Here is a 27,494-nt window from a genome sequence, read left to right on the forward strand (position 1 = left end):
TTTGTCCTTTTTGTAGTATGGCAGATGTGGACACTCATTGTGTGGAAAGAGCTTAGTGGAGATTCTTCAAAACATTCTACTTTTGTGTTCCACAGAAAAAAATACAGCACACAGGTTTGAACAACATGAGGTTGACTAAAAAATGACAGAATTTCATGTTTGGATGAACTATTCCTTTAAAAAAGTGCAATTATTTATGGTTAAAGGGATAGTTCAACCAAAAAGGAAAATTCTCTCATCATTTACTCACCCTCATGCCATCCCAGATGTATATGACTTTCTTTCTTCAGCAGAACACAAACAAAGATTTTTAGAAGAATATCTCATCTCTGTAGGTCCATACAACACAAGTGAATGATAACCAAATTTGTATGTGATTTTTGGAGCTACAAAGGTCTGATCACCATTCACTTGCATATAATATGTAAATAATGATAGGACGCAAATGACATTCAAACATCCCTGTAAGTATATACACCAAAGTTTGGCGTAATCTCACTTCCTGCTGTGCTGAATGAATGTCCTCACTGGGGTGCTGGTACTGCGAGAAATGTGAACAGCTTTCTGCTAAAAGGCACTCTGTGTCACTCAGCACTACGGAAAATCTTGAAATTAGCTGATGTCAGAATGAAGGACAAACTCTAAAAACAGCAAAGATGATAAATCACAGAGCACATACGAAACCCTATAGATTGTAGGCAACCTTAGACTTCTATGTGTCCAGACACCCAGCCACTGTCAAGTTTTTTACGTAAGACTCACAAAATGAGTCAGACCAAACTTTTCCTTTTCTTCATTTAACTTTTTTTTTTTTTTATCTTTTCCATCTTTGCCCAATTCTCTCTCTCTTTCTCTCCCTTCTTTAGGAACTAAGCACATCATGAGTCAGTACGACGAGGTGGCAGCTGAATGGTTGATGACGCTGACCTTGCCTGCTTTTTTCTCTCTAGCACGCACGCACGCACACACACACACACACACAGTCATTAGGTGCAAGCCCTTTATTCCAGAGCCTGGGAGGATTGTCTGGGGCTGATTGCAAGTGCTGGTGAAAAAGTGTTCATTGCGCTTGTACTGATGAGCCCCCCGCCTCTTTACTACAAGCTGTAGATGGGTAATGTAAGACATTTAGTATTTGTAAACCAGGGTGGTCATGCCTAATGGAGCAGGTAGATTATGCAACTATTAACATTTACAGCACAGAGGTTATTAGTAATAATCCACCTAGGAGAGAAATGGGATTCACACCATGAGCTCAAAAATTCCTTTTTTAATGTTATTATAACAACGGCACACATGCAGTAAAAATATGAATATGTCCATGCTAAAATTAAAATGCTTGTATGTGGGTAGTTGATGGATAATGTGTCCATGGACTTCTTTTTAAATCATCATCAAGATTTTAGGTTAAAATTTATATGAATATATAGGTGAAAGTGTATGTCTCAGATTCTGTAACTGGACACCATTTTTCAGCACTTTATTGTCTTCACTACTTCATTTTAAAAGGTCCTGCAGTGTAACTAATGAATTTCCAAATGTATAAATATTCCATGTAGTCTCTCAATTAATATAAAGTTAAAAAAGCTGCATGCATATTAATTAGCAAAGAATTTGCAAAATGACATTAAAGTTGTTTAGATGGCATACAGCATGTGTTGCCACAGGGCATGTCAGCTACACAAAAAGTATATAATGTCAACTCCCCATGAGTGGGGCTAAGTCAGGGGTAAGACAACTTTTTATAGTTGCCACTCACTTCAAATACTGTAGCCTTTTGTCATTCAATTTCATTTAACTTTCACTTTCTTAAGTCTTTGACAAAATAATGCACTCTGGGAATGGAAGAATAAACTTGATTGCTGAACTGAGAGGGTATCTAATCAAAGACCGACTCATAAGGGAACGAGAGCAAGAGAGAAAGAAAGAAAGAAAGAGAAATTGAGGAAGGCTCTTGCTAGAGCACTACAAGGACATATCTGCCGTCAGTGGTGACATTGACCAAGTTCACATCTCACGCCAGCAGAACACAGGACTAGATTTAGACTGCTTCATTTCACCAGGGTCTCTCACTGTATGGAGGGAAAAATCTCGCAGACAAACTAACAGACAGTGTCTTTCACTATGTCCTTGTGTGGAGTGGATACAGATAGAAATTGTTAAATTCCTCCAATGTTATGGTAAACCAATTGATATAATGTACATTTATGGCATTAAAACAATGTTTAATTAGTGGTGCTTGATAGGTCAAGCATTGCTATTACTATTGCTCATATTTAGGGTTAGGAACAAACTACAAACCCCTGTTTCACAACATTTGTGCTACAGACATAAATGTTATGGCAATACATGTGGCATATTGAGGAGAGGTGTGCTATTACTCTTTTAAGGAATACAGACTTACCTGGGCCATATCCATGGACCAGAATATCATAAAGACATGGGTGTGTGCGCTCTTTTGACTTGGGCTAGTAAGCATCCACAAGCAACACCTTAGAAAATGCATATATAGGAATGTACTAAAAAAAAACACTTAATACTTTAGCAACTACAAAGCAATGCCCTGGCAACACCCACAAAATCCTAGCATCGTGGCAGAGCTTTGCTTGCAAGAATAACCACAGATTCTTTAATACATTTGAAATCAACCAAAGTTGACAACAACAACAACAACACGCAATAAAGTCAAATAAAATAAAGTTGCAGACTTACAGATTGCTTTAAATATAAGATGACAAACTCTGATACAGTCATTAGAGCTGTATGCTAGAGCACTGCAGCAGAAAACAAACACCAGAAGCTGAGATAAGAGGAATTAGGCTAACAAAGCAAAAATCCTCCCTAATTTCAGCATACGACAGCACTGTGTAGCCAAATTCACACACTTCTAGCTGCCAAAGGATTCAGACAGTTTCTCGGGGGATGTTCTGTTGTCTGGGTTTCTTGCTAGCTTCCTGTAGACCAATATTCCATCTGTTCTTCACAGTCATGTGATTCATAAAGGAACATGCTCAAGCTCACAAAGCCTCTATGTATCTTTCCTGTTGGCACTGTAGAGCCAGTAGTACTTCTTTTAAGAAATCTATGTCAAAATAAGATATATACTTTGTTCTGAGTGAGGATGCATGATAAAAGGCCAGTTAAGGCTTCACAATTCATCCTTTCATAAAACATGTATTAGCATGCACGCACATCACAAACTGCTTTTCAATGTAAAATGTTCATAACTGACATGTAATCAAGTCATTACTGATTTCACAAAATAACGTGGTCCCAAATGAGGAAATCTAAATTGCAGAGACATTAGTTACTGAGCATGTTAGGGATGGGTGATATAGATAATATTTTTTAGGTTACTGGTATTCAAGATACTGTATATCTCATGATTTATCTTTTTGCCTGAAAAAGGGTGAAATATCTTAAAAAGTTTTCAGTAAAGTCTTAACATTTTTAATGCAGCAAAATACAGTAAACATCTAGTTAAAATAATCAAGGCATGCTTTTTCTTTTCATTTTCAACAATGCTTTTTATATTTAAATAGCCCATATTATGCTAATTTACAGGTTCATAATTTTATTTTGGGGGTCTACTAGAATAGATTTACATGCTTTAATGTTCAAAAAACAAATTTTTCTCATACCGTACATTTCTTTTCCCCACTCTTCATACTCTGGCCAAAATGCTCTGATTTACCTCCTGTTTCTTTAAAGCCCCCCTTTCCAAAAATCCAAATCTGCTTTGATTGGTCAACTGGCCTAGTCTGTTGTGATTGGTCAACCCTGAAGAGTGTGTGTCGGAAATGTAACGCCCCTTACCATAACTGAGTTTCAGCTCCCGAGGCTTCGTGAGAAGCTCTGTAAACACTATTGTAACAGGGGTAACCATGGCGTCGGTTTTAGCTCTAGCCCGAATCCGATAATGAATTAAATAATGAAAGTTAGGAAGAACAAGCTGATCGATCCGAACCACCTTTGCAAGCACGACTTGAGCAGGACATTTCACAGTGGTAAATTTTAATTTTGTAGCTTTCTTACAAGTACACTGTTGATTATTGTGAACCTAACAAAGCTTCAAGTAAAAGACATGTAGTGCATCTTTTTTCACCCGAGACATGAACAGAGAACAGAGGCTTACTCCTGGTTAGTGAGCAAGTTAGCTGTGGACTACTGTGGATAGTGGCTATAACATTACAGCTTGTAATTATATAATTATATAAGACTCTTGAGATTGACTACTTTGTTACACAGTTTTAGGTAAAAGCCCACAGCTGAATATTAAACCCGTACCAAAACAATAACATTACATAGCAAGTTAGCCAAGCACTACCGTGGATTGCAGACATAAAATGACCATTTGTAAAAATAAATCCATCTCCATACTTGATCACTATTCATGATAATAGTAAGAACTACAAACAATCTGCATAATTCTACACAATTGTAGGTAAAAGTGGACCCGCAGCTGATTAACAAAACTATTTCAACACAATAACATTAACTAGCAGGTTAGCAGAAGCCTACAGCAGTACACCATAGCTACAACACAAAACTCTGCATTTGAACTCTCTGTAGCAGATAAATCGACAAATAATCAAGCGTACTAACAGATTGTGATCCTGAAGTGCCAGATTGTCCCAACAAAGTGGGAACTGCACCATCTTTCAGGAGTAACCGTCTTGAAAATCCGGCATTGGTTGTGGTTGTACTGCTGAGGAATAGTGGTAAAAATACATTTTAACCACTGATACTTCAATTCGTCTGCCTTTGGAAGTCCAAACAAAGAGGTTTTGCTTTCGCAGTGAAGAAAACAGCGTCTTCTCGACATGGCGACAACACTAACCCAACTCATCCTGGCCTCGGCTATAACTACGTTTGTTTGAGGGTGGGCCAAAGTAGCCCTTAGGTGGGCATTATGCAAATGTATTACATAGTGACGAAGATATTTTACGGAAGAAATGGCTGGACTACAAACAGCCCGTTTCTTGTAGTTCTTGAGCAGTGTTGTCTGTGGGAGAGAATAACTCCCTTTTGCGTGGACTTTGTAACTTTGCAGACCTTTTACATGCACAAAGAGCTGTTACACACTAAAGGAAAGGTAAAATCCCCAAAAGCATAATAGGGCCTCTTTAATATTTATTTTAATGTCCTTTAATTTCTCGAATTAAAATCCCAAAAATGAAAATTCTATCATAATTTACTAGACCTCATGTCATTCCAAACCTGTATGACTTTCTTTCTGATAAGGAACACAAAAGGAGAATTTTTTATGAATATCCTGTTCCATTTTTTTAATGCAATGGCAACTGATAGTGACTCACTTTAAAACTTAAAAAGTACCCAAAGGTATCATATGAGTAGTCAATGTGGATCATGTGTGAGTAAACTATGACAGAATTTTCAATTTTGGGTGAAATATTCCTTTAATATTATATCCCCAGTGAAATCATTACACACATATCAGGGCTGTCAATCGATTAAAATTTTGAAAACATGATATGCTGATTAATTAATCAAATTATTTGCAATAATTGCATAAATAAATATTTGCTGAGAAGGACAACAAATAAAAAATAAATAAATAAAAACTAGAATGCAATATATTGTTTTATTTCCATATCATTGAACATAAGTTATCATTGGCCTACAGTCCACAGCAATCAATTTTGCAACTGAATTCGTCAATCTGTCTGAGATAGATTTATTATTAGGGCTTTCTTAAGGTCGCACCCATGTACACATTCCTTGGAGGGACATTTTGTAGCGTTTCACTTTGGTTGCATGATGTCATAAACACAGTGTTTTTAGGTGGCTGTGTCAAGTTAAACGTAGTTTGAAACTTAGAAAAACAGATCTCCAGATCTCAGAATTGTGCTCTGTCCAGATGTGTTTGAATGCAATAACGCATTCTCATCATTTGCTGTTGCTAGTGTCAAGCTAAAATGTGGATTTGTTATCTGTACAGCTGCACGTTGCCTATACAGCTGGAGTTTCGCTTAATGCCCCTTGCTGAAAACAGGTGGTACTTCAAGGTTGAATTGCTCAGATTGTAGAAATATTCTATATTCCAGTCTGGGGACTGGAATAACACATAATTTTTTATATAATTGATCACACTGAGTTAACACATTCGACAGCACTAAAATATATTGGATATTGGATACAGTATATCGCCAGTCCTAATTTGGATATTTCTCACATATTTGTAGATCAGAAAATTTCCAAATTGTTCCTGTTAGTGTAAACAGCTCCAACTCTCACTTTCTTTCATTATCAGCTTTCCTCTTCTGGGAGAAACCCTGCTCAAGCCTCATTGGGCTCTGAAGCAGAGCAGCAGCCAGCAGCACAGCAGACTGTCAGGACACCTGACCATCAGGCCTGGGTGCTGGCAGCTGCTCCATCTGGCATCTTCTTCATGTAAAAACAGCCCATTTCTGCAGCGTCAAACAGGCAAGCAAAGCATGACTCGGATTCAGTGCTTGAGATTGAGAAGCTGAGAATCATCTGGGCAGCCACAGGCTTTTAGGCTTCCAGCTTGCTGATTAATTTGTGACAGGCTGCCTCTCTAAGTGCCCTGTGTGCTCTGCTTTTAATTTATATGTTAATCTGAATTCAGTGCATAGTAGGCATTTCCAGCATGGCTCAGTTCCAAAGTATATCCATTCCGACACACAAACAATTTACAAACATGTTTGGGAATGCAAAGCCTTGGGGGATGATTTTTTTTTTTTTTTGGCAGATGATTTATTTTGAGTGAAATATCTCTTTCTGAATATCATCCTTGAAAGGTAAGGAAAAAAGAAAAGGTGAAGAAAAAAAAGCATCTGTCTTTTTGGAAGACAAATCTGGTGCATTTGACACAGTATTGCAACACACAAAAAGGTGATCCAAACATACTTGGCAACCAATTTCAGATTGAACATCCTCAAAGACTTAGTTGTAAAAAGGTCTATCTTAAGCATTCTTTGCATGACTGTGCAGTTCTAGAGAAAAAGCAAAGCCTTTTACTGTCGAGACAGCCTGGAAATATTAAACCAGAGAAGAAAAGAATTCATCTAATATTCAAACACTGCCCATTGTTCTCTAAATAATACAAGGATAGACTTAAAAGATCCAAGCTAAAATTTCAGACAAGTTTCAAACACATCGTCCTTTGAAATATATCATTAGACAAGCACGTTTGGGGTCACTGTTCACATAATTAAGTTACTCCACATCCCTGTCCATTTGCAACCATATCAAAGCCACTTTGCACTTAACTGTGTGGCTTCACTGGTTTAGGTGTGAAGATGCCCTCATTCATTATGTTTAACAGGAGACTGAAGCTGTAAAATTAATTACTATATAGACTACAGAGAGAATAAGCCAACTGATCTGGCACTTTCTGTGATATAATTCAAAGCAAAAACATGCATGTGTCAAAGCCAGCAGAAATGAGGCTGCACGGGTTCTTACATTGTGCATTACATGTATTTACTTGGCAGACACTTTTATCCAAAGCAACTTTAGATAAAATCAGTATGTGTGATGCCTGGGAATCAAACCCATGACCTTGGTGTTGCTAGTGCCATGTTACACCAGTTGAGCTACAGGAACTCTTCTTACCTGTGACCAGTTCTCTGACTTCCACATCAGAGGTTTTGCGCAGCAGGCGTACCAGCGCAGGGATTCCACCGCAGCTCTTCAAAGCAATTTTATTCTCATCATTGGCCTTGCCGTAAACAAGATTCCTCAGGGCACCACATGCGCTTCTGTGTACTTCAGCCATCCTGTGATCCAACAGGTCCACCAACAACTGAATACCACCCTGCCTCCGTATCTGAAAGAAACAGACAGAAAGACAGTGATGAACCTTGAAAAGCATGTATGCTACCTGCAATGTAACAACATGCTGGTATAATTCAGAATTATTTTGAAGAGCATTTTCTCTTCACTGTCATTCCCTCTTTGTCCACTAGAGAAAATATGGCACCATTGAGCTGAAAAGGGCTTTAAAAATTCTTTCATGTTAGACACATTCACATTTTGAACTTGAACTCTTTATTTGAACTTCAACTTGAACTGATCGGAGAAGGAATTCCATTGAGTACATTGTGGACCCGCCGTGGCCTGAAATCATGGAAAGTCATCTGAAACCAACCTTTCCCTAAGCAGCAGCAGCAGCGCTGCCTCACATGTATAAAACATCTAGAAAGGGAAAACTAAATAAAGAGCATGAACTGGATTCAGTTTATTTCAACAGAGAGTTTCATCATTCTTCTGAAATTGTGTTAAGACACAGCAAAACAGTTTAGCGTCACTCCATGATATCACTTGGAGGGCAAATTAAATGAACTAACAGAAGGCTTTGAATCCATAACCAGTGTATTTGAAAAATCAATACTAAAGAGAGCCGGAGAATGAATCACATTTCAAATAGATAAACAGACTGAGAGGTGTGACAAAATCTCTATCAACACAGCTTTTCTGTTCTACACTAAAGTCAATTAGAGCCAGCGAAGTTCATAAGATGATCTGAGATGGCACTATAAGTCAGGTGTTCCTGAAAAATGCCCTGCACTGACTGACATTAAGTTGCCCACAGCCTTCACATCTTAGTAACCAATGCCATTATTTTAAAGGAGTAATTCACCCATAAAAGACAATTCTGTCATCTTTCACTCACCCTCATGTTATCCCAAACCCATATGAATTTCTTTCTTTTGTGGAACACAAAGAAGATATTTTGCAGAATGTTTGAGCTGCTGTTTTCTATATAATGAAAGTGAATGAAAGTGAATGAATGTTACTTCCAAGCTCCAAAAAGGAAAAAGCATCATAAAACTAGTCCAAAATAACATTTCCTATCATGCTAAATGAGAAAAAGAAAATCGTAGAGGTGTGGATCTACTTTAGAGGTTTGGAGTAAATGATGACAGAATTTTAATTTTAATAAATGTAAGAAAATCAGTGAACTATCACAGCATCTCCCTTTTACATTATTTGACAGCTCTTTAGTCTTACATTGGTCACTTATTGGCAAATGCATGCTGAGCCAAAGGCAATTTAAGTGATTTGACATAAAACCAGTAGAACTAAATTATTAAGAGATAGTAACACCTATGCCTATCTGCAAAATTATAAAGTGATTGCACTATGAATTTCCTATTTTCTGTTCTGCTGTCAATTTGCAAAAACAATAACCTGCTGCATTAGCTTCAGCTGAGTACAGAGTAGAGAACAGGAGCCCGAGTTTTGGCAGATGTGCTTCTGAAAAGAACACCACTACAGATCAGGAGTATGGTTTCACATTGACACTTACTCAAATGGAGATTACAAACCAGTTTCTTTGTCCAACATCAAGGGTTCTGCAAAAGCTTGCATTTATGTTAGTGTTATTCATGGCACTTAAAGGAATAGTTCATCCAAAAATTAAAATTTGCTGATAATTTACTCACCCTCAGGCCATCCAAGATGCATCTGAGTTTCTTTCTTCATCAAAACAGAATTTAAGACTTTTAGGATTTCATTTCAGGCCTTCTCCTCTAAACAATGCAAGTGAATGTCCTCCATTGTTTGACGGTCCAAAATGCATATTTTGGTTGCATCAAAATAATCCACACGACTCCAGTCGACAAATAAAGTTCTTCTGAACCCAAACGATTGATTATTTTTAGAAACAAAACAATATTTATATACTTTTTAACTACAAATGTTCACTTCCGTACATCTCTGTGACGTGCGCTCATGAGAGGGATGACGTAAGCTCGTTGGTAAGGTCACGTGTCACGTGGAGGAGGAGTCAGGAAGCGCGTCATTGTTTACATTGTTTTTTTTTTTTTATTATTATTTGGAAATAGTTTTTTTAAATTTATTTTATATTGTTCTGAAATTGTTTTGGACTGTTTTGGTTTGTGAATGGCACAAGTTTCTCTTGTAAACAATGACGAGCTTCCTGCCTCCTCCTTCACGTGACGCGTCGTATTGCATCATATTGTACCGTATCTTAGAAAGAAAGTCATACAGGTTTGGAACGATATGAGGACGAATAAATGACTATAGAATTTTCATTCTCAGGTGAACTATGCCTTTAACATCAGTTAAGGCAAGAAATGAACTAGATCATATGATGATAATATTTCCTGTGGATAAATCATGTTGCTTCTTCCTGTTTTCATCTGTAGCGCATGCACTGCATGAATATTCAAAACACACCTGACAACAAAACAAAAGCATAGCTCATCCCGAGAAACAGACAGTCATGAGCATCATTATAGATCAGTGTCTCCAGCTTTAATGTCATTCATGTGTTGAGAGTCTCACTTTTAAAAATACAGCCCCAGTACACAAAACGCAACACAACATGGAAGCATAATAAATTATTGTGATCACAGACTTTTTGAAAGCAACAGATATTTTGAAGGGAAAAAACAACAGAGGAAAAATACTCCCTCTACTCCCCACCCCCACCTGCAAGAGCGGGAATAGATCTATCCTAGAGGAATAGACCTTGACTTGACTGGCACCAATGATGGAAATCAAAAGCAATGCAGGTGAACTAATCGTGTCCGTTTCGTTGTGAGGTGAACAGTTTTACATTGCACACAGTGTAGCTAGAATGTTAATTCAGTTTTAGGGTGCTTTCACACTAGCACTTTTGGTGCGCACCCAGGGTCGAATGACGTCAAAGTTCGGTTCGCTTGGATAATTTGAATGCTGTTTTCCGAACTTGGGTGCACACCCGGGAACCGCACCCGGGTCTGCTTGATAAGGTGGTCTGGGGTACGTTTCATGTGAACTCTGGTATGGTTCGCTGCTGATATGAATGCAATCGTACCAAATCGCGGAAGTGAACCACTTGTGATGACGTATAATTCACGTCTATGCAGGCTCACGATCGCAATTATTATGGTATAATGCATTTCTCATTACCAGCTTGTGTCCAAATAAATCGCCTTCAGAGAGCAGCTCACATTCTTCACATCTCTTGCAACACATCCATAGGCTTGTGGCAGACAAACGCTAATATTCATCAAATCATTGCACATTCAATGCATCCTCGGAAGACAAACACATGTGTTGTTCTGTGAATGGCAAGTTTTCATGGTAAATCCAAAGAGAAAAACTGGAATACTTAACACAGTGACATCTTCTTGAGTTACCTAGTTACAGTGGTAAACAGCTGCCGCTTGTACACACATTGATGATGTAATCGGACCACTGTTCAGACCCAATTTATATGATGTGAACACAGACCAGCACGTGCAGCGGAAGGGGGAGGAAACAAACTCAGGTTCGGTCCAAGCAATCGAACCAAGTGTGAAAGCACCCTTAGCCTCAGACAGCATAACCACAGACTGTACATTAACAATTTGATGCATGTTGCACACAAAACTGAAAAACACTTTCTCATAATCTAGTAATCTAATCTAATCTAATATGCACTCATTTGGTTGGCTGGTTTTATGCAGATTCCTTAAGGGCAGGTTAACCTTAATGGTGAGTTTTGTTTTGTTTTTCAAGTTGTGTTTAAATGGTACTGAGTTGATACAACAAACAAGTTTGATGATGAAATATTCACTGGATTTGCCAACGTTTGCCAGGTTAGTGAAATCAATGCTTTTAAAGTTATTCAGGTTTTTTTTTTTTGGCACTCAGCAACAAGTCAACTAGATATCCATGATCAGTACTGTACATTCTGCTTTGCTTTCTCAGTCATGTCTTTATAATAGTGCACTTATTTTCTGTATTGTACTTTTAGTCTTTATGCATTATCTGCTATTTTTCCAGTGTGTTTTCTGCACAATAATTAATACTGCTGCACCATAAAAAAAAGAAAAAAAAATAATTACAAAAAATTCACTGTGGATTGTCTGTTGTTGTAGTGTAACATATTTCAAATACATCCACCCCTAAACAGCATGTAGGAACGATGCCAGTCGGATGGTTCTTAATGTATAATTGGGCGGTTCTTGGCCAGAGTAAGCTGTAGTGTGTACAGCAAAAGGTCTGGCAATGTGAGACTAATTCAATGGTAACTATATCGTCCTGAAGTAATGGAGATACCGAGATATTCAATTAGAGGCTAGAGTGGGTCGAACGGAAGTCCCTCCATATGAGCTCTTCCTTTCAACCCTACAGTGCACGTACAAATGGATATTGACGGATTAGATTTTCAACCCAAAAGGGCTGATAAAGCTGAACTTTAGCCAGAGGCAGGCTATACAGGAGACAGACTTGGGGAGCATTGCTGAAGCCACCGGTTATAAATAGTGGCCAGCTGAAGATGAGAAAGAGCTGCCTTTGCACTTGGCCAGTAGTGAAGCAGGAAGGCCATAAACATCAGAGCTTGGCCTGCCTGGCTGAAATGCTGTGCTAATCAGTATTCTCCTCACCTCGGCTGTGCAAGAGATACTGCTCTGTCATCTGATAGCAATTCACCTCTCTGACTCTGTTTCGGCACGTGTTTGTGTCTGTCTGGCTTAAGTTAGTTTACATTTCTTCATTTGTTGAAGTCAACAAGAAACAACATTTACAATCCATTTTCCTTTTGTACTGTGAATAGAAAAAATATTCATCTGAAATGGAAATATTCATTCTTTTTTGGAAATGTAGGAACATTGCTGGCACCCACTTTTAAGGAGGCTTTTGACTGGGATGTGGAAGCTAAAATTAATCTCAATGCATCCTAATTAATTATCCTAATTAAGAATCTTTTTCTTTCTATCCTTACTTGCTATTATTTCCATAACATCCTTTATATTAAAGTTGACTCGCATTAAATCATTATGTAAACTATTGCCAACATTGCAGAAAGGCTGCATTACCTACTAACACTAGCCTAAAACAAATACCTAAAGGCGGAAACATACTCTATGCTACGGACACTTCTAGCTACGGAAGCTCGATTTTATGCGTGCTGCATTTCAAAAAGTGTTTGCAATTCATTACAATGCAAGTTTGTGTTGCAGTCTCAACTTTGCCACAAGGAACATTATAGCAGACATTAAAGTGAACCGTTTTCTCTTTCAGCCAACTACTGTCATGGCAGAGCAACAGTTTAAAGAGAATACTGCTAAACAAGTAAAGTCACTATGTTTTTAGCAACTTACCTGAACTTACTAACAAATACAGTTTAATGGCACAGACTTTTAAATGTAACTCTATTGCCCCTTTGAGAAGTGAGGTTTGTTACCAGCACAGTAATGCACAAATATTCAACTAGAACGTGCTTTCGCAATGTGTTGGCCAATTACAAGACAATTTCTTTGGAATAATTATACTAATGAATTATGCATATTAAGACCAGGAACATGCATTAAGAAAGTAAATAGGATCAATGTTGATTTCATGTTGACTTAAAGATTGGTCATATAGGCTAGTCTTATGTTATCTAACCCACCACAGACGAGAGTTATATGAACAGATAAATAAATAAAAAAGATCAAGCCTTTGGGGATCTCTGAAACTACATCTGGGTCATAATAGATACATTAGAAGTATCGGTTTTGTTCCTTCTAGCTTTATCACATCATCGCAGTCATATCTTTTCATAGCTATTGAAAAATTCCTTTCAGCGTAAAGAGACACTACAAACTTTTTATCAAGGTGTAGTCTGCAGATTGTAGCCTGACTGGTATATCATGCAAGATGTTAGACAGCCTTTCAAAAAAAGCTATTAACAGGGATGAAACCCCTATGCTACAGACCGATGTCATTTTTCACTATCCACTCCATAATGTGAAATGCGTTTATGTATCCGTATGTTGAGGAAAATGAATGGCAGGGGTGCAATAACTTGTTCAGGGCTTCAGCACCATCTGCTGCAGTACTGTCACAAATAATTAACTCACAAACACACATACACATGCAATTTTACAGCCTCTACAAATGCGTCCATTTACTGAAATATCATTTAGGGAGGTGAGTGGTGTAACAGGGTTTGCTAATGGCTCCGTCAATGTTTTCTCCCATAGATCATCTGTTACTCTCTGTCTGCCTTTCTTGTGATGCCATTTCAGGTGGACAGAGTTTTATAAAAGGCATTTTGAAACTGACACACCCTATTTATGCATAGGTGAACCTGGGTGTTAGGTTAACAGCCAGACTGAATCAAAAGACACATCAAGAAAAAGTGACTGGTTTCGACCGCTAGAGAAGCATACATCCAGGTCAAACTCTTGACAAGGAAAGCAGGACATACCTGAGATTGAGACAGTAGATCCATTGTAAAGAACATGGGTTCCAACTGTGTATGGAGAGTGATTCAAGGTATTTATTCAGGCTCAAGGAAAGGTATTGTCAGTGTACTGTATGTACAGTATATGTAATGCATACATTAAGCTTGTTACATAATGCTGCATGCTGCAAAATGTTTTGGGTGGGTCAAGGCAGGGGTGTAGGAACAACCTGAAAAATGTATGTGGGGGTGGTACATTATAAACCTTATTAGCATGGTTCATGAATATTAATTAGGTGATGTAACTGATTTGCTAGCCTTAGTAGGATTACCATTTGCAAAATATAACCGGTCACCAGAGGCTTCTCTTTGGTCTTAAAGTAGTAAATTAACATTAGTGGCTACATATACAGTATATGATGTACAATATAATTATTATAATTTGTTTCATAAAAAATGTATGTGGTAAGTGGGGCAACTGTGATATGCAAATTTGTAATGTTTGATTTCCTAGAAAATGTAGCCAACCTTGTAAACTGCAATTATATACAATCTATGATACCACAAAATATGTTATGAGAACGATCTGAAACTCCTCAAGTTAATTTTGGTGTGCAGTGAAATTGCTGAGCATATAAATCAAAGAAAGTGGAGGATTCATTTTGCAACTTTTCATAATAAATATGACATTGTTCAAATGGAGAGAAATGCTGGTTTGAAGTGGAGCTCATTGCAGGCTAAACTGATTTGGCCTTCACCGTTTGTTTTTTCATTAAATATCATTTAAAAGTTTGTCGGCTGGCTCATCTCTCCCTCTGTTGCTGTTTTTTTTTTTTTCCCACTGATCTATTCTCCAAATTTAATTTCCTTATCCTCCAAGCCTCTCTTAAGCCTCTAGGATACAAATATAGAGCTGCTGTGTAGAGAATGGCTGTTAATACGATGCTTTCCGCATATTGTTTGGCTGTGCTATTAGTGCTTAATTACTGGTGCAATGCAAGGCACTCCTTATAATTTTGAAATCTACCATCAGAGACTTGGCATCAAATTTCAATAAAGGGGTGAATTATCTGTCGAGAGATGCATGCACACAAATTTATTTCACAGATCACATATCAATAATAAAATCTTTCATTAATTATTCTCAAACATGAGTTATCCCAGGGAAACAGAATGAAAAATGTGTATTCTGAATGGCCATGGCATTTCCATCCAGGAGATCCTGAAGCAAAGTATACCCTCATTGCAAATACCATCAGAGATGCAAGCCACTTTCAACCGTAATTACCTTTAACAAAGCCACAAAAATGCTTTTCAAATTTTTTTCTCAATATGACCTAAAAATGACCAGCAAATAATGTAAAGTGTATTGCGTGGAATCATCTTTACCTCTGCTTTAATCTTGTTGTCTCCAAAGCATAGGTGCTGCAGATATGCCGCTGCATTGGACTGAACTGAAGGAAACTGGTGCTGCAACATCTGAATGACTTCAGGCAACTCAGGGTCTCGCCAACCAAACTCCCTACGGAGAAAGAGTAAGAGTTTTACACATTTGTTGTTCAGTAGGTGGTGAAATAGGACTTATATGTTATTGCGTCAGGCTGCCAGACCTGCACCATTACTGTGATCATCTGTAACATACAGAGGGTAAAGTGAAATAAATGTCTTTCCTAAAACTATTACAGGGAAAATGGTTTCCATTATTGTGTTATTGCTGTGAAACAGTGGGCACAAAGAGGTGGTGGGAGTTTACAATTGTGGATGCCTGTGAGTGTGTCTTTTTGCTCCCTTATGCGTTAACTACTAGATTTGCTGATTCTCACGGATGTTGGGGAAGTTTGACAGAAAGATTGGTTGCACTCGGAGGGATTAAGTTTGTGCCCAAGTAATTCTTTTCTTACCACATACTGTATACACAAAGAGTTTTTTGCTGTGCAGAAAATAGCAAAATTCATAGAGTACCAATAAAAGTTTACACAGATATAATAACTTGGCTCCAGAGTTGGAGATGCGGTAGTTTATAAAACGAGTGAAAAAAATCTCATGGAAAAGAATATCATACAGACTTGGGTCTCTTTTGACTTTAGCTCTTTTTAACCTAAAAGCAACCACCCTGAATGCCTTAGTAATCACCCAGAACACCCTAGCAACCACATAGCAACTTCCTGGCAACCACCCACAACACTCTAGCACTGTGGCAAGTTTTGCACGGGCAAGCACTACTCACATTTTCTTCAGAAAATGCACAAATCTAATGAATTTGTAAAGTTGACCTTTTTAATACACGCACATATAAGAATTTTTTTTTTTTTTTTTTTTTTTTGCACACACAAATGAATACACACCATTCCTTCCCATATCTATCTTAGAAGCAGAAACCAAAACATTTCAGAGCTCATCTCAAATCATGGCAGCCTTTGATAAATAAAGGCCCTAAACAAATGCCTTTTATCATAGCGAGATAAGGATTTGATATAGATAAGGAGAACCACAGGATGGATTCCGAGTATTGTCTGTGTCTTACGCCTTTAACCTGAGGGCTGAGCTACTTCAAGGAAGATGGCCTCTCCTGGCTCAGCAAACAAGCCGATAAGCATCAGCCTGCCCACAGTCAAGGGCCTGTTCCTCCTGAGGATGATCCCATAATCAAAACTAAAATGATCAGCTGATAAGATATGCATTGTGCTTCTTGATTAATTAAAACTTAGTAGGGATTCTCAATGTTCAAATGAAACACCACTCATGTGCTGTATGAAGTGGGGCTGGGTGTGCAGGTTTGACAGGCACTGTGCAAAACGTTGTAAAATGGGGCCAATTGATGCCATCAGAATTGTGTTTCTTAGTTTTCACCCACCGATGTGCAGGAACATCACAGGCTGTGTGACAGAACTGGGGCAGAAGAATGCAGTTGTATAAGTGTGTATATGAGTGTTTCAGTGCTTTAAACAGAGATGAAAGCTCACATAGCAACGCATGATCAGACAACCACACTTGTGCATACACAAACACATACAGACACTAGAACAGTCACTACAGCCGCAGTGTTCCAGATCTTCCTCCTTTGAGTTCAGGAGAGGCATCATGAGTCTGTTTAAATCATAATCTTACACACTTTTTGTGTTTACACATGCATTTACATGTACAAAAAAATAAAAAATAAAAAATAAAAATAATAAAAATGCTGATAACTATACATTGTTCATTATTAAAACTCATTTCAAGGTTTTACGGTACATGCAAATCAATAAACCAACAACGCAAGAAAATCATGTTTGAATGGGGTTTTTTAATTATCTGATTTTGTTCTCGTTTTAGGCATTTCTGTTACACTGTCATACATGCATATAATGAAAAAGTTGAGAGAACAGCAGTTAGAGTTGGGGTACTCGAGTTTGGACTCGGACTCGAGCCATTGGGACTTGGGATTTTTTTCCAAGTCCAGCCGAGTCCATGACATTTGTGATGCAATTTAAAAAATAAAAAATAAATAATAAAACAGAAATGAATGAACACATTTCTGTCTGCATGCAGCTGTATTAGCCGCTGAATTCGTAGACATAGCCAAAGTTTTTGCACTGTGTTTAAGCAAACACACGCACACACACATACACACATGCACAGGCACACTCATCAGTCAACCAATATGCTTGAATATTACTACAGAGACTACTGTATAACATCGACTACCGAGGTGTCTAGCACGACGAAAACATAAAGGCGGGTATGTATCCAGTTTAATAGAAACTAAACAAGGCAGTTTCCCACGACACAGGACCTGACAACTGGTAAAATTGTGTGTGCCGTTTGTGCAGTCAAGAAGGTTTCATCGTGGTTAAATACTTAAAATCAAGAACTTAATTGAGTGAAGTCACCCACTTCATGTCTCTCACAGTTTACTAAAAACAGCATATCGAAATAAAAATACATTAAAATAGTATTAATATTGGATATTAAGTCTTTTTAGGTGTAATCTACACATGTAGATTTTCATCCAAGAATTTCACACACTATTGCACTTGTGTATGTGGTTGTGTGACAATAAAAGTGATTTGATTTGATTTGATTTGTAGGCTTCTGTAGTCTCTTGTGGTCCACGCAGTGTTGTCAGCCTGAACTGGTCCATAATAGCTTGATGAATTAACTGTGTAACTTTTTAAATAGTCGGGGGGGATTATTGCTAAAGCAGACAGCAACTCTAAACAGATAAACAGCACCTATTTATTGTTGATTGACTATCAGGGTTGGGAGGGTTACTTATGAAATGTTTTCCACTACAGATTACAGAATACATGCTGTAAAATGTAATTTGTAACGTATTTCTTTAGATTACTCAAGGTCAGTAACGTATTCTAAATACTTTGGATTAATTCTTCAGCGGTGGTAGATTTTTTAATTTGTTTTGACTATAAAAACTAAAATACACATATTGTTTAACAAAATGCACATGTTAAAAATACAATCTCTGAAAAACCTAAATATCTTATGCTGTGTTGTTTATAAAACAAGATCAATCAAATTGATCTTGTTTTAAGGATTTTTAGATATTTTTACAGGAAAACAATACAAAAATTATTATCAAGAATATGATTTTTGCCCTAATATCAAAGGTCTTACTAGAAAAAAAGAAATTATGATCTAACGTGAATTTTCTTGATAAAAAAAATATGATCGTGCCTGGTAACGTGCATGTAAAATGGCTAGAAATAGCATTTTAGCTTAGCGTAAAGCTGACAATTTACACAAAGTTTATTTCTGTCTTGTGCTTCAAACTTACTTCAAACTTACTTCTCTGTCTGCTCGTATGAATGTGACACATCATAAGAAAGTGTTTCACCGCTGTTCAAATGCACTTTGCATTGCATCATTTGTATGTATAAATGTTTTCCATCTGAAAGAACTAAATATTAAACAAATGACAATAAAATGCAAAGTCATTTCTTCAGTAATCAAAATACTTTTTGAATGTAACTGTATTCTAAATACCAATGATTTATATTGTAACTGTAGTGGAATACAGTTACTTATATTTTGCATTTTAAATACGTAATCCCATTACATGTATTTCGTTACTCCCAAACCCTGTTGACTATTTTCAAAGCATTGACGAGCTGCTTAAAATACATTCTTTTACAGCAATTGTCCACCATTCATAACATTCAACCATGCACAATAAAATATTAGGATATTTTGGGAAGTGAAATGTTTTGTTTATAATTTAATTATAGACTATAAAATAAATGTATTATTTGATGACAGAGTTTGTGTATGAAGCTAAACTTCATGTTACGAGTTTAATTTAGTTGGTTATGATGTTTTTATTTTAAATGTTTATTTTATTTTTATTGTAAACCACCAGGTAACTTATGCATGTCTTTTTTTAGCCTACATCTCTGACAATTTTGAAGGACAATTCTGTTAAATTTATGACTCAAAATTATTATTCTCCATGTTTTTGTGGTTAAAGAAGAGCTCAATGAAATTTTCTTTGGTTGGTATTTAAAGATTTCAGACTGAAATTTTAAATAAAACTAAATTATATTGAATTGAAAATGAAGTAGAAATAAAAACTAAATTAAAATTTGAAACATAATAACATTGGTTGTAATGATTACGCAGCTCTCATATTCTTTAGTCTATGTTTGAGAGGAAAAAGCAACAAATAATTGACAGTCAACAGAACGCAATAAGAATTGTGTTGAATGACAGTTTTGTCTTCATACACCTAAAGCATATGCTTTCATTCTGAAACCACTTTGAAGTTTGTTCAGCAGGATACTAATCATAAAATGTATATATGAAAGGCAACAGCAGTGTTTTTGTTACATTTACATTGACAAACTGTTTTTCTTAGTTGTGAAGTTTAAAATAAGCTTAAAATATTGATGTTGAGTTTATGGTTACAATTTTAATTCAGATTCATGAACAGATTCATTCAGACTCAGACACGGCCTGTTATGGACTCTGTCTTGAGTCTGACTCAGCCCCTTTTGGACTCGGACACAACTCGGACTCAATAGTTTAAAGACTCGGACTTGACTACGACTCGACTAAGGTGGACTCGAACCCAACACTAACAGCAATAAAGGAGTGAATTTAATTGTTTTTAATAAATAAACACGATAGGTACAATTATGATTACATGAAAAGAGAATTGCACTGTTATAAAAAACACAGATTTGTGAGAGTTTAGCCGACCTGAAGGTGCCAGAATAAACACCTTGGTAATGACATTTCAGTCTATGGCAGACATAGTAAAAGTAGTATGGGTAGTATGCCATTCCGAACTCAGCCCATGAAACGTACATCATCATTGTCATCAGAGAGTCTCATCAATTACGAATAAGCTGTGTCGTCATCAGAGCTTGTGCAGCGACTTTGGAGCAACTGCAGCGGCTGAGCCAGCCGGCTGTTCTCAACTTGCTCTTGCTGTTCTTTGATGGCATACATCACAGTGATGTGGTGGTTGCACTTTTCAGGGAAATCAACCTTCAAATGGTTTACTTATAGATTTCTCTGTATATTAAACTGGGATAAGATAATGTTTCCATATTAAAGAACACAATTTATTTCATTTGCATACATATTAGGCATAATCAATATAAGACACGCTCAAAAAAAATATTACACACCTGCATTCAATTCCAACCCATGCAACAATGTAGTGATTAAGGAGACACTGTGAACCACTATCCTTATGAACAGTTCATCAGCTCCTGGTTATCCCTCTCTCTGTCATGGTCCTGTCCCCAAACTGCGACTGAGCCGTCCACAGTTCTGCCCACTGAGCCACTCCCCCTGAACCCTGTTCAGCGGCTGCTGCCCAGCTCACTGTCCCATCTGCCCTGAGGCCTCCTCCCAGGCCTCAGGACCATGCCCCTTTTGGTTTCACTCCCTTCCCTCCCTTTCTGTTGTGTTTTCTGTTCTTTGTTAGTTCTTGTTTTGTTTGTCTTGTTTTCTTTCTTTTTTGTTTGATGTTCCCATTGGGGACGTGTACGTCCCTTTGGGGGAAGGGGGGGTACTGTCATGATCCTGTCACCTTGTCAGGTTGGGTTTCTGTCTGACGGGACCGTGGCATTATAGTCCACTGTCTGTCTCGTGTTTCGTGTACGTTCTTTGTGTGAGCGCACGGGTCCAGTTGTTGGTTATCACCGTGCATGTGTTACCGCCATGCGCTCTCCGGTGATGTCACGTTTTTTTGTCCGACGAGGACCGTGGCATCATCGTTCCTTGTTTGTTTTGTTCCAAGCGTGTTGACGTTTTCTTCCTCATGTGTTTCAGGTGACGCTGGCACGTGGAATCAGCGTTTCCAAGGGAACCTTGATTGATTCCATGGGAACGCTGATCATGCCAACTTTCTGCTGGCGAGCGGCACATGTTCCTTGTTTGTTCATGCCTATTTTAATCCCTTTGTGTGTCATGTCCTTGGTTGGACTGTTAGATGTTAAATGTTGAATGTTTAATGTTGCTTAGTGTTGACTTAGTGTTTGAGCATTGTTGTTTGATGTGAAGTAACTAACCTCACTCTCTCTGCCTAGTTGGTCCTGTCTCGTGTATCTGTTGGTTGCCCGTGTGTCGGGTGTGTGGTTGCCTTCCAGTTTGCTGTGTGTCAGCTGGTCTTCCATGGAGGATATCTTTTCTCTGCCGCATGTCGCGAGTAAGACTGCCCATCTCAGCTGGCCGTTGTTCAGCACCTCACTATGCTTCATTGGAGGATTCCACAAATCTATTCCTTACTCCCACTACACACACACTCATTCTACAAAGACACTCTTCACGGATTGCCCCCTGCATGGCCATGGCGTGCATGCTTCTCGGAGATCACTTGCCGCTGCTGCAGCCGGTGCCGGGATCCCCAAAAATCTTCAGCTTAGTAACTGTTTATATTTTGTAAATAAATTCTTTGAACTGTCCTCTGAATCCTCTGCTCTTGGGTCTGTTTGTCTTGCTATCGCTCGTTACACTCTCATGGACACACATACTGGTACACAGATAAATGGTTGTCAAGGAGGGAGAGACATCACAGAATGACTGAAAAGCTGTCTTAACATCTTCTGATTTGTACGTGCATCTTTCTCTCTCTCTCTCAGCCAAGACACTCTGATTAGTTCAAACAATCAGTATATCTTTAATGCAGATCTAGGTAACAGCGCAGGATTGCAGGAACTGCAAAATGAGCTAAGGCTTTTCCTCCTCAACCCATCAGCCAATGGGGAGATGGTATCTCAAACATGGAAAACGATGGGTCTATCCCATTTCCTTCTAGCAAGGAAATGGTCAGTGGCTAATGTGAGTGGACAGGCATTGTCATGGCATCAGTGTAACGGCCTGTAGCCTCCCCAGGCCAGATACATTTTTTTAGCAGATGTTAATAATGGACTTTCGGACTTAATAATTTTCTGTGATTATGTATGGCCATTAAAATGAGGGGTGGTGTAAAGTGAAACTGTCCCTGTGATTCCTGTAATGGCCATTAAGTAAAATAACAGACACCAGGCAACATCATCGTGCATTTAGGGGTAATTAATACAAGTACTTCAGGCTGCCATTGTGAATAAAGCTGATTCAATCTCACAGCAGTTTGTGGTCAGACACAGAGTTCATTCACAAAGCTGATTTAACTCACTTCAATCAATACTTCTGACTCATTGTCTACCAACTTCACAACTCCCAAAAGGCAACAGAAGCAATAAATAACAGACAGTCTCACAGAGACAGACAAACATTAACTGAAATGTAATTAAGTCTTCCACAACAATTAAAAAGGGTTTTCTTAAACATATAGAGGAATTATATCATATGGGTATTATACCCTGCCAAACTAAAATGCTGTAACTACACATTTTTTCATTACTGAGTTGTAACTGAAATCAGGTCTCTTAGACTATGACCTGTGCTGTGATAGATATTACCAAAGAAAAACCTCAGAATTAAGTTGCTCTTGACTGAGCCCATGAGTGCTTTGCAAGCTCGGTTTCACCAACCCACCTGCGACAAGACTTAACGCGTACTTGCACGGAAATACCAAAACTTCATAGCCATGCCCACTGACTGTGCAAGTATAACGTATCGCATTGTGCTGCACTTATGGCATAGCGCTCTTAAAATACGACCATGTTAGTATTTTATAATCCACAATTGGCAGGACAATACAATTTTGAAGTAATTTTTCGAAGTTGCAGTTTTGCAGGAGTTACTACGTTTGATGGGCGGTATTGTGTTTGTATATGAAATGTAACATGTTTAAGTACAGTGCACTTTGGACCATTCACACCAAATGCATTTTTACATCCTTCCGCGCAGCTTTTCAATTGTTTTCCTATGTAAACATGCGGACTATGTAAACATAACGATGTCCCATGTAAACATCAGGACGTCTTTGAGCTGTGTATCACTTATAGGGATTGTTATTTCAGTGTCTCCCACAGGAGCCGTGCACATTTTCAAACATTGTGTCATTTTAAAAAGAACTGTTAAAAATGCATCTTGAGACACCTGTGTTCTGTTCTATTTCCTGAGAACTGTCGTGCTTTTTTTAGTGCAAGAACATGCTCTGTTAGGCTGCATTTACACTGTCAACTAATTCCGTTTTTTCACCAGTATCTGACACAATTCTTGTTGCATGTGTGCAAACAGCAAAAACACATATCATATTTTTAAATTCAATTTAGGGCACTTTCAAATGTGGATCTAAACACTTGTATCTGATTCTTCTCTTCATTTAGAATTTTCTGTCATTGTTAAGTGACAAACAGAGCTGAAATATGGGGGCGCTCATGTAAGTTGTAATGCTCATGTAGAGCATTACAACTAAAAATCAAAGTAACTATGCTAATGTTTGTTAGCCAAGTGTTTTTGGCAGGGTATTCATGTGAACATTCGGTTCTGTCTTAAGTAAATGTAAATGGGCAGGACAAAAAAAATTGTATGTGTCCAAATATTAGACTTGTGAATTAAGTTTTGCAGTGACAATACAGCCACAGTGATAAAGGCATCTACTCAAATGATGCAGCAACATGTGACACAATGGGACTCTATAGTACTGAGTCCTGAGGTGATTCCCACCTACGTGAAATTTCACTGTCATGCACTGCTCTACTTTAATTCCACCCTCACAACCCGTGTCATTCACAATTTCAGTTTTCTCATACACTGTGCCCTACAAATTTATACGAATCTAATCTATTCAACAGATATGTGTGTGTGCACTTAAGTGTGTGCATATTTTATACATTTGTGAATGTGATCCAAAGAGGACAGTGTACAGTAGAGTATGTTATCAAAATAACTACAGGAGTCTGACAACTCTATTAACCAACCTGAATTGAAAAAATATATATATTGTTTTCAAACAGGTTTTCCGAACAATCCCCCCATGTGCCACTGGACAGGAAAACAGATAGTTCCCCAAGCCACACTATTGGTTGAGCTAATGTTGCTCTGTCAGGCTATTAGTGATGCTCAAACAAACATAGCCCTTTTTTGATAGTGCCATACTGTAGCCACAATGCTTACACTTTTCGGGGAAACACATTACCTACAGATAGATTACTTACTACAGTTGTCTCTGCATTTTAGGATGTGATATGAGGAGAAAGTATTTTAACATCAGCATACTTCTCCTTTACATGTCTTGTTTACATGCCTCTTCAACGTGTTATTAATGAGATAAGAGTTCACCTATTTTCCACAGGCTGCCTGATTTATTGATAAGCCTGAAGAAACCAAAGAAACAAAATTGTGATTCCTTGATACACTTGTGCCCTCCGAAATAGGAAAAACTCTCTTGGGCAATGATCAAATTTCTTCTCAAGAGCGAAGGGTGGAATTTGATTTTAAATGAGGCAATTAACAGGGCCAAGTTCCTTGGAGAGACACCAGTCTCCATCAGAGTGGCACCACTGAGAAGACAGGACAGAGAGAGGGTCATATTGGTTAACAGTTCTGAACAAAAAAGTGCAATGATAAATCCCATGAACAACACATGGCTTTGTTGTATTTGCAGCACTCAGAGAAGGACCAAAGGCTATAAGGGGTGCCAGTTAACTCCTGAAAAGACATTTGATTGTCTGACATTTACTCACACTCATATTGTTCCAAACCCATGTGACTTACTTTCTTTCATGGAACACAAAAGGAGATGTTAGTCAGAATGACAGCCTCAGTCACCATTCACTTTCATTGTATGGAAAAAAAGAGATACAATGACAGTGAATGGTGACTGAGGCTAACATACTACCTAAATTCTTCTATAGTAATCCATGAAAGAAAGTCAACATGAGGTTGAGTAAATTATTACAAAATTTTAATTTTAAAATATAACTTAATATAAACTTAAACTATTTCTTTAAGTATAGATACAATTTAAGGCATAATCAACATGTGGCAATTTCAGAAACTTGAGCAGGGCAGTCATGATTACTTGATTAAACTATTTAAGCATTAGAAAAAATCCTCAATTACAATTTACATGTCTGATGATTCTGTAATATGCCATTGGGGAGACAATGTATGGACGTCTTAAAAAAAAAAAAAAGATTAACCTATCATCAGAACAATTAACATATTTATGCGATTACCAATATAAATGAAAGTTTACTCGAAAGCAAATCACAATATAAATCTTTTAAATGACACTTTTCTCACCAGATTCCTCAAAACAAACAGATAAACAAAAGAGAGATGTCCTTCCTGTAAAGTTATGCGATAGAATGATCAGCATTCCTGATGTGTGGTGGCAAAACTCTGTCAAGTTCATTAGGCTATGATCATGAATTAACCTAGAGGCCTATCTTCCTATTCTAATCAGGAAGATAGTGACACATTTAAAGAGTCAAACTCCTTGTCAGTAATTTAATTAAAGCCGCGTGCTATGCCATGTTGCATACTAAGTGCTGCTACCTAGGTGATGTGACTTATACCTGCTCGGATGACTGCTGATGGAAGATGTAGTCTCTAAAGACCCATGTGTCTATGCTCACTCGACTGCAACAGGCAACAAATACATTGACAGAACAGGACCAAATTCCGCTTTACACATAATCAAAATTGAAATAATTAGGCTGCGGAAAGATGAGCGGAATGAAGGTGTTCGTTACCTTTTGTCACACAATTATTATTATTGTGATATCTCATCAGCAGGAGGTGACACACTGTGCACTGAATCCTTGCTTTGCAAAGTGGAGACTGTAACAGCGAAGGTGCGAGTGAGGCATTTCAGCAATGCTTATTACTAAGTCTGCGAGCCTGTGACACTGAAAAAGAGCCACTGGTTTCCAAAGCACATCACAAACTACAACACAATTTTCATTCATTAAATATTTTGTATCTGTCTGAATGCACAGACATTCAGTTGTTTCCCCACAATTAATGCAGAAAATGCCAAAAAGTGTGCAGATTCCATGTGCTCATTACCATGAGGAACTACATATAGAATGTGTTGAGCTCTGGGTGTAGTATTACTGTGCAACATCACGATATGGAAAAATGGAGACATATGTTCTTCTACTAGGCAACTTTAAAGTGAAGAACATCTGAGGACACACATCTAGAGGACAGACTGCATCTGGCATGAAACATTAAATTAATGTCCCTGAAAGCCTGGGATGGATGATCTCTGGGGTCTCTGGTGTGTCAGATCTACTCCATCAGCCGCAACTCCACAATACTGATGAAAATGATCATATCACAGAGTAAGTGACAGAGGAACACCGTATCCTGATTTTCTGAAGATTGCTTCCATGGTGGATGGGTTTGTGTAGATGCTTTGGAATGCTCAAAGTTGCGTCTGTGTGCAATTGTCTCTGACTCATGAGATGAGAGATGACAGCTGTCCTTGAGACCTTCCCCTCAGAGGCTTTAAGGTCAGACTGCACGCAAGGACATACATGTCAATAAAAGAGGGATAGAAAGAGGGACAGGAATCTGTGCACCAGTGGAAACACAGAGCGTGGGTGGACAGTAGGAATGAAGCAATGCTATTTATACAGAGAAGACATCAAGTGAAAACGTGAAAACACACATACCTGTACACTGAGGTGATGCATGGACTCAGTAACCCCAATGGCATGTGCCTAGCAGAGAGAAGTATCCAGTAAAAAATGGATTTACACTAATGAGCGTGGGAGTTTATTTGGTGGTACAGGTCAGGTTCAACTAATTATTACAACACATACACTCACATTTACAAATTATGGGATACTTGTCTACTGCTCATTCCCACAGTCTGCTATATACATCAAGACCTCAGTCACCAAACAGCTTGATGTGAAGACTGATGTGTCACAACTTCAGTTTCTCCAAGCTGAGGTTTATATGTGGTGTGTTACTGACATATTTGGCA

The 27,494-nt window shown here is 38.0% G+C and overlaps 1 protein-coding gene across 3 annotated transcripts in view; it reads right to left on the minus strand.

The window, feature by feature from the left end:
• LOC127434765 (catenin delta-2-like) overlaps positions 1 to 27,494 on the minus strand; it is a 426,842-nt gene that overhangs the window by 97,757 nt on the left and 301,591 nt on the right. For all 3 annotated transcript variants that reach the window (XM_051687724.1, XM_051687723.1, XM_051687725.1), the window contains 2 exons: positions 15,545 to 15,677; positions 7,603 to 7,816 (listed from right to left, as the gene is read on the minus strand). In XM_051687724.1, coding sequence (XP_051543684.1) covers positions 7,603 to 7,816; positions 15,545 to 15,677 — 347 coding nt within the window. The remainder of the gene's footprint in view (positions 1 to 7,602; positions 7,817 to 15,544; positions 15,678 to 27,494) is intronic.

The sequence above is a fragment of the Myxocyprinus asiaticus genome, chromosome 44 (assembly GCF_019703515.2).
Source record: "Myxocyprinus asiaticus isolate MX2 ecotype Aquarium Trade chromosome 44, UBuf_Myxa_2, whole genome shotgun sequence".
NCBI classification, from domain to species: Eukaryota; Metazoa; Chordata; class Actinopteri; order Cypriniformes; family Catostomidae; genus Myxocyprinus; species Myxocyprinus asiaticus.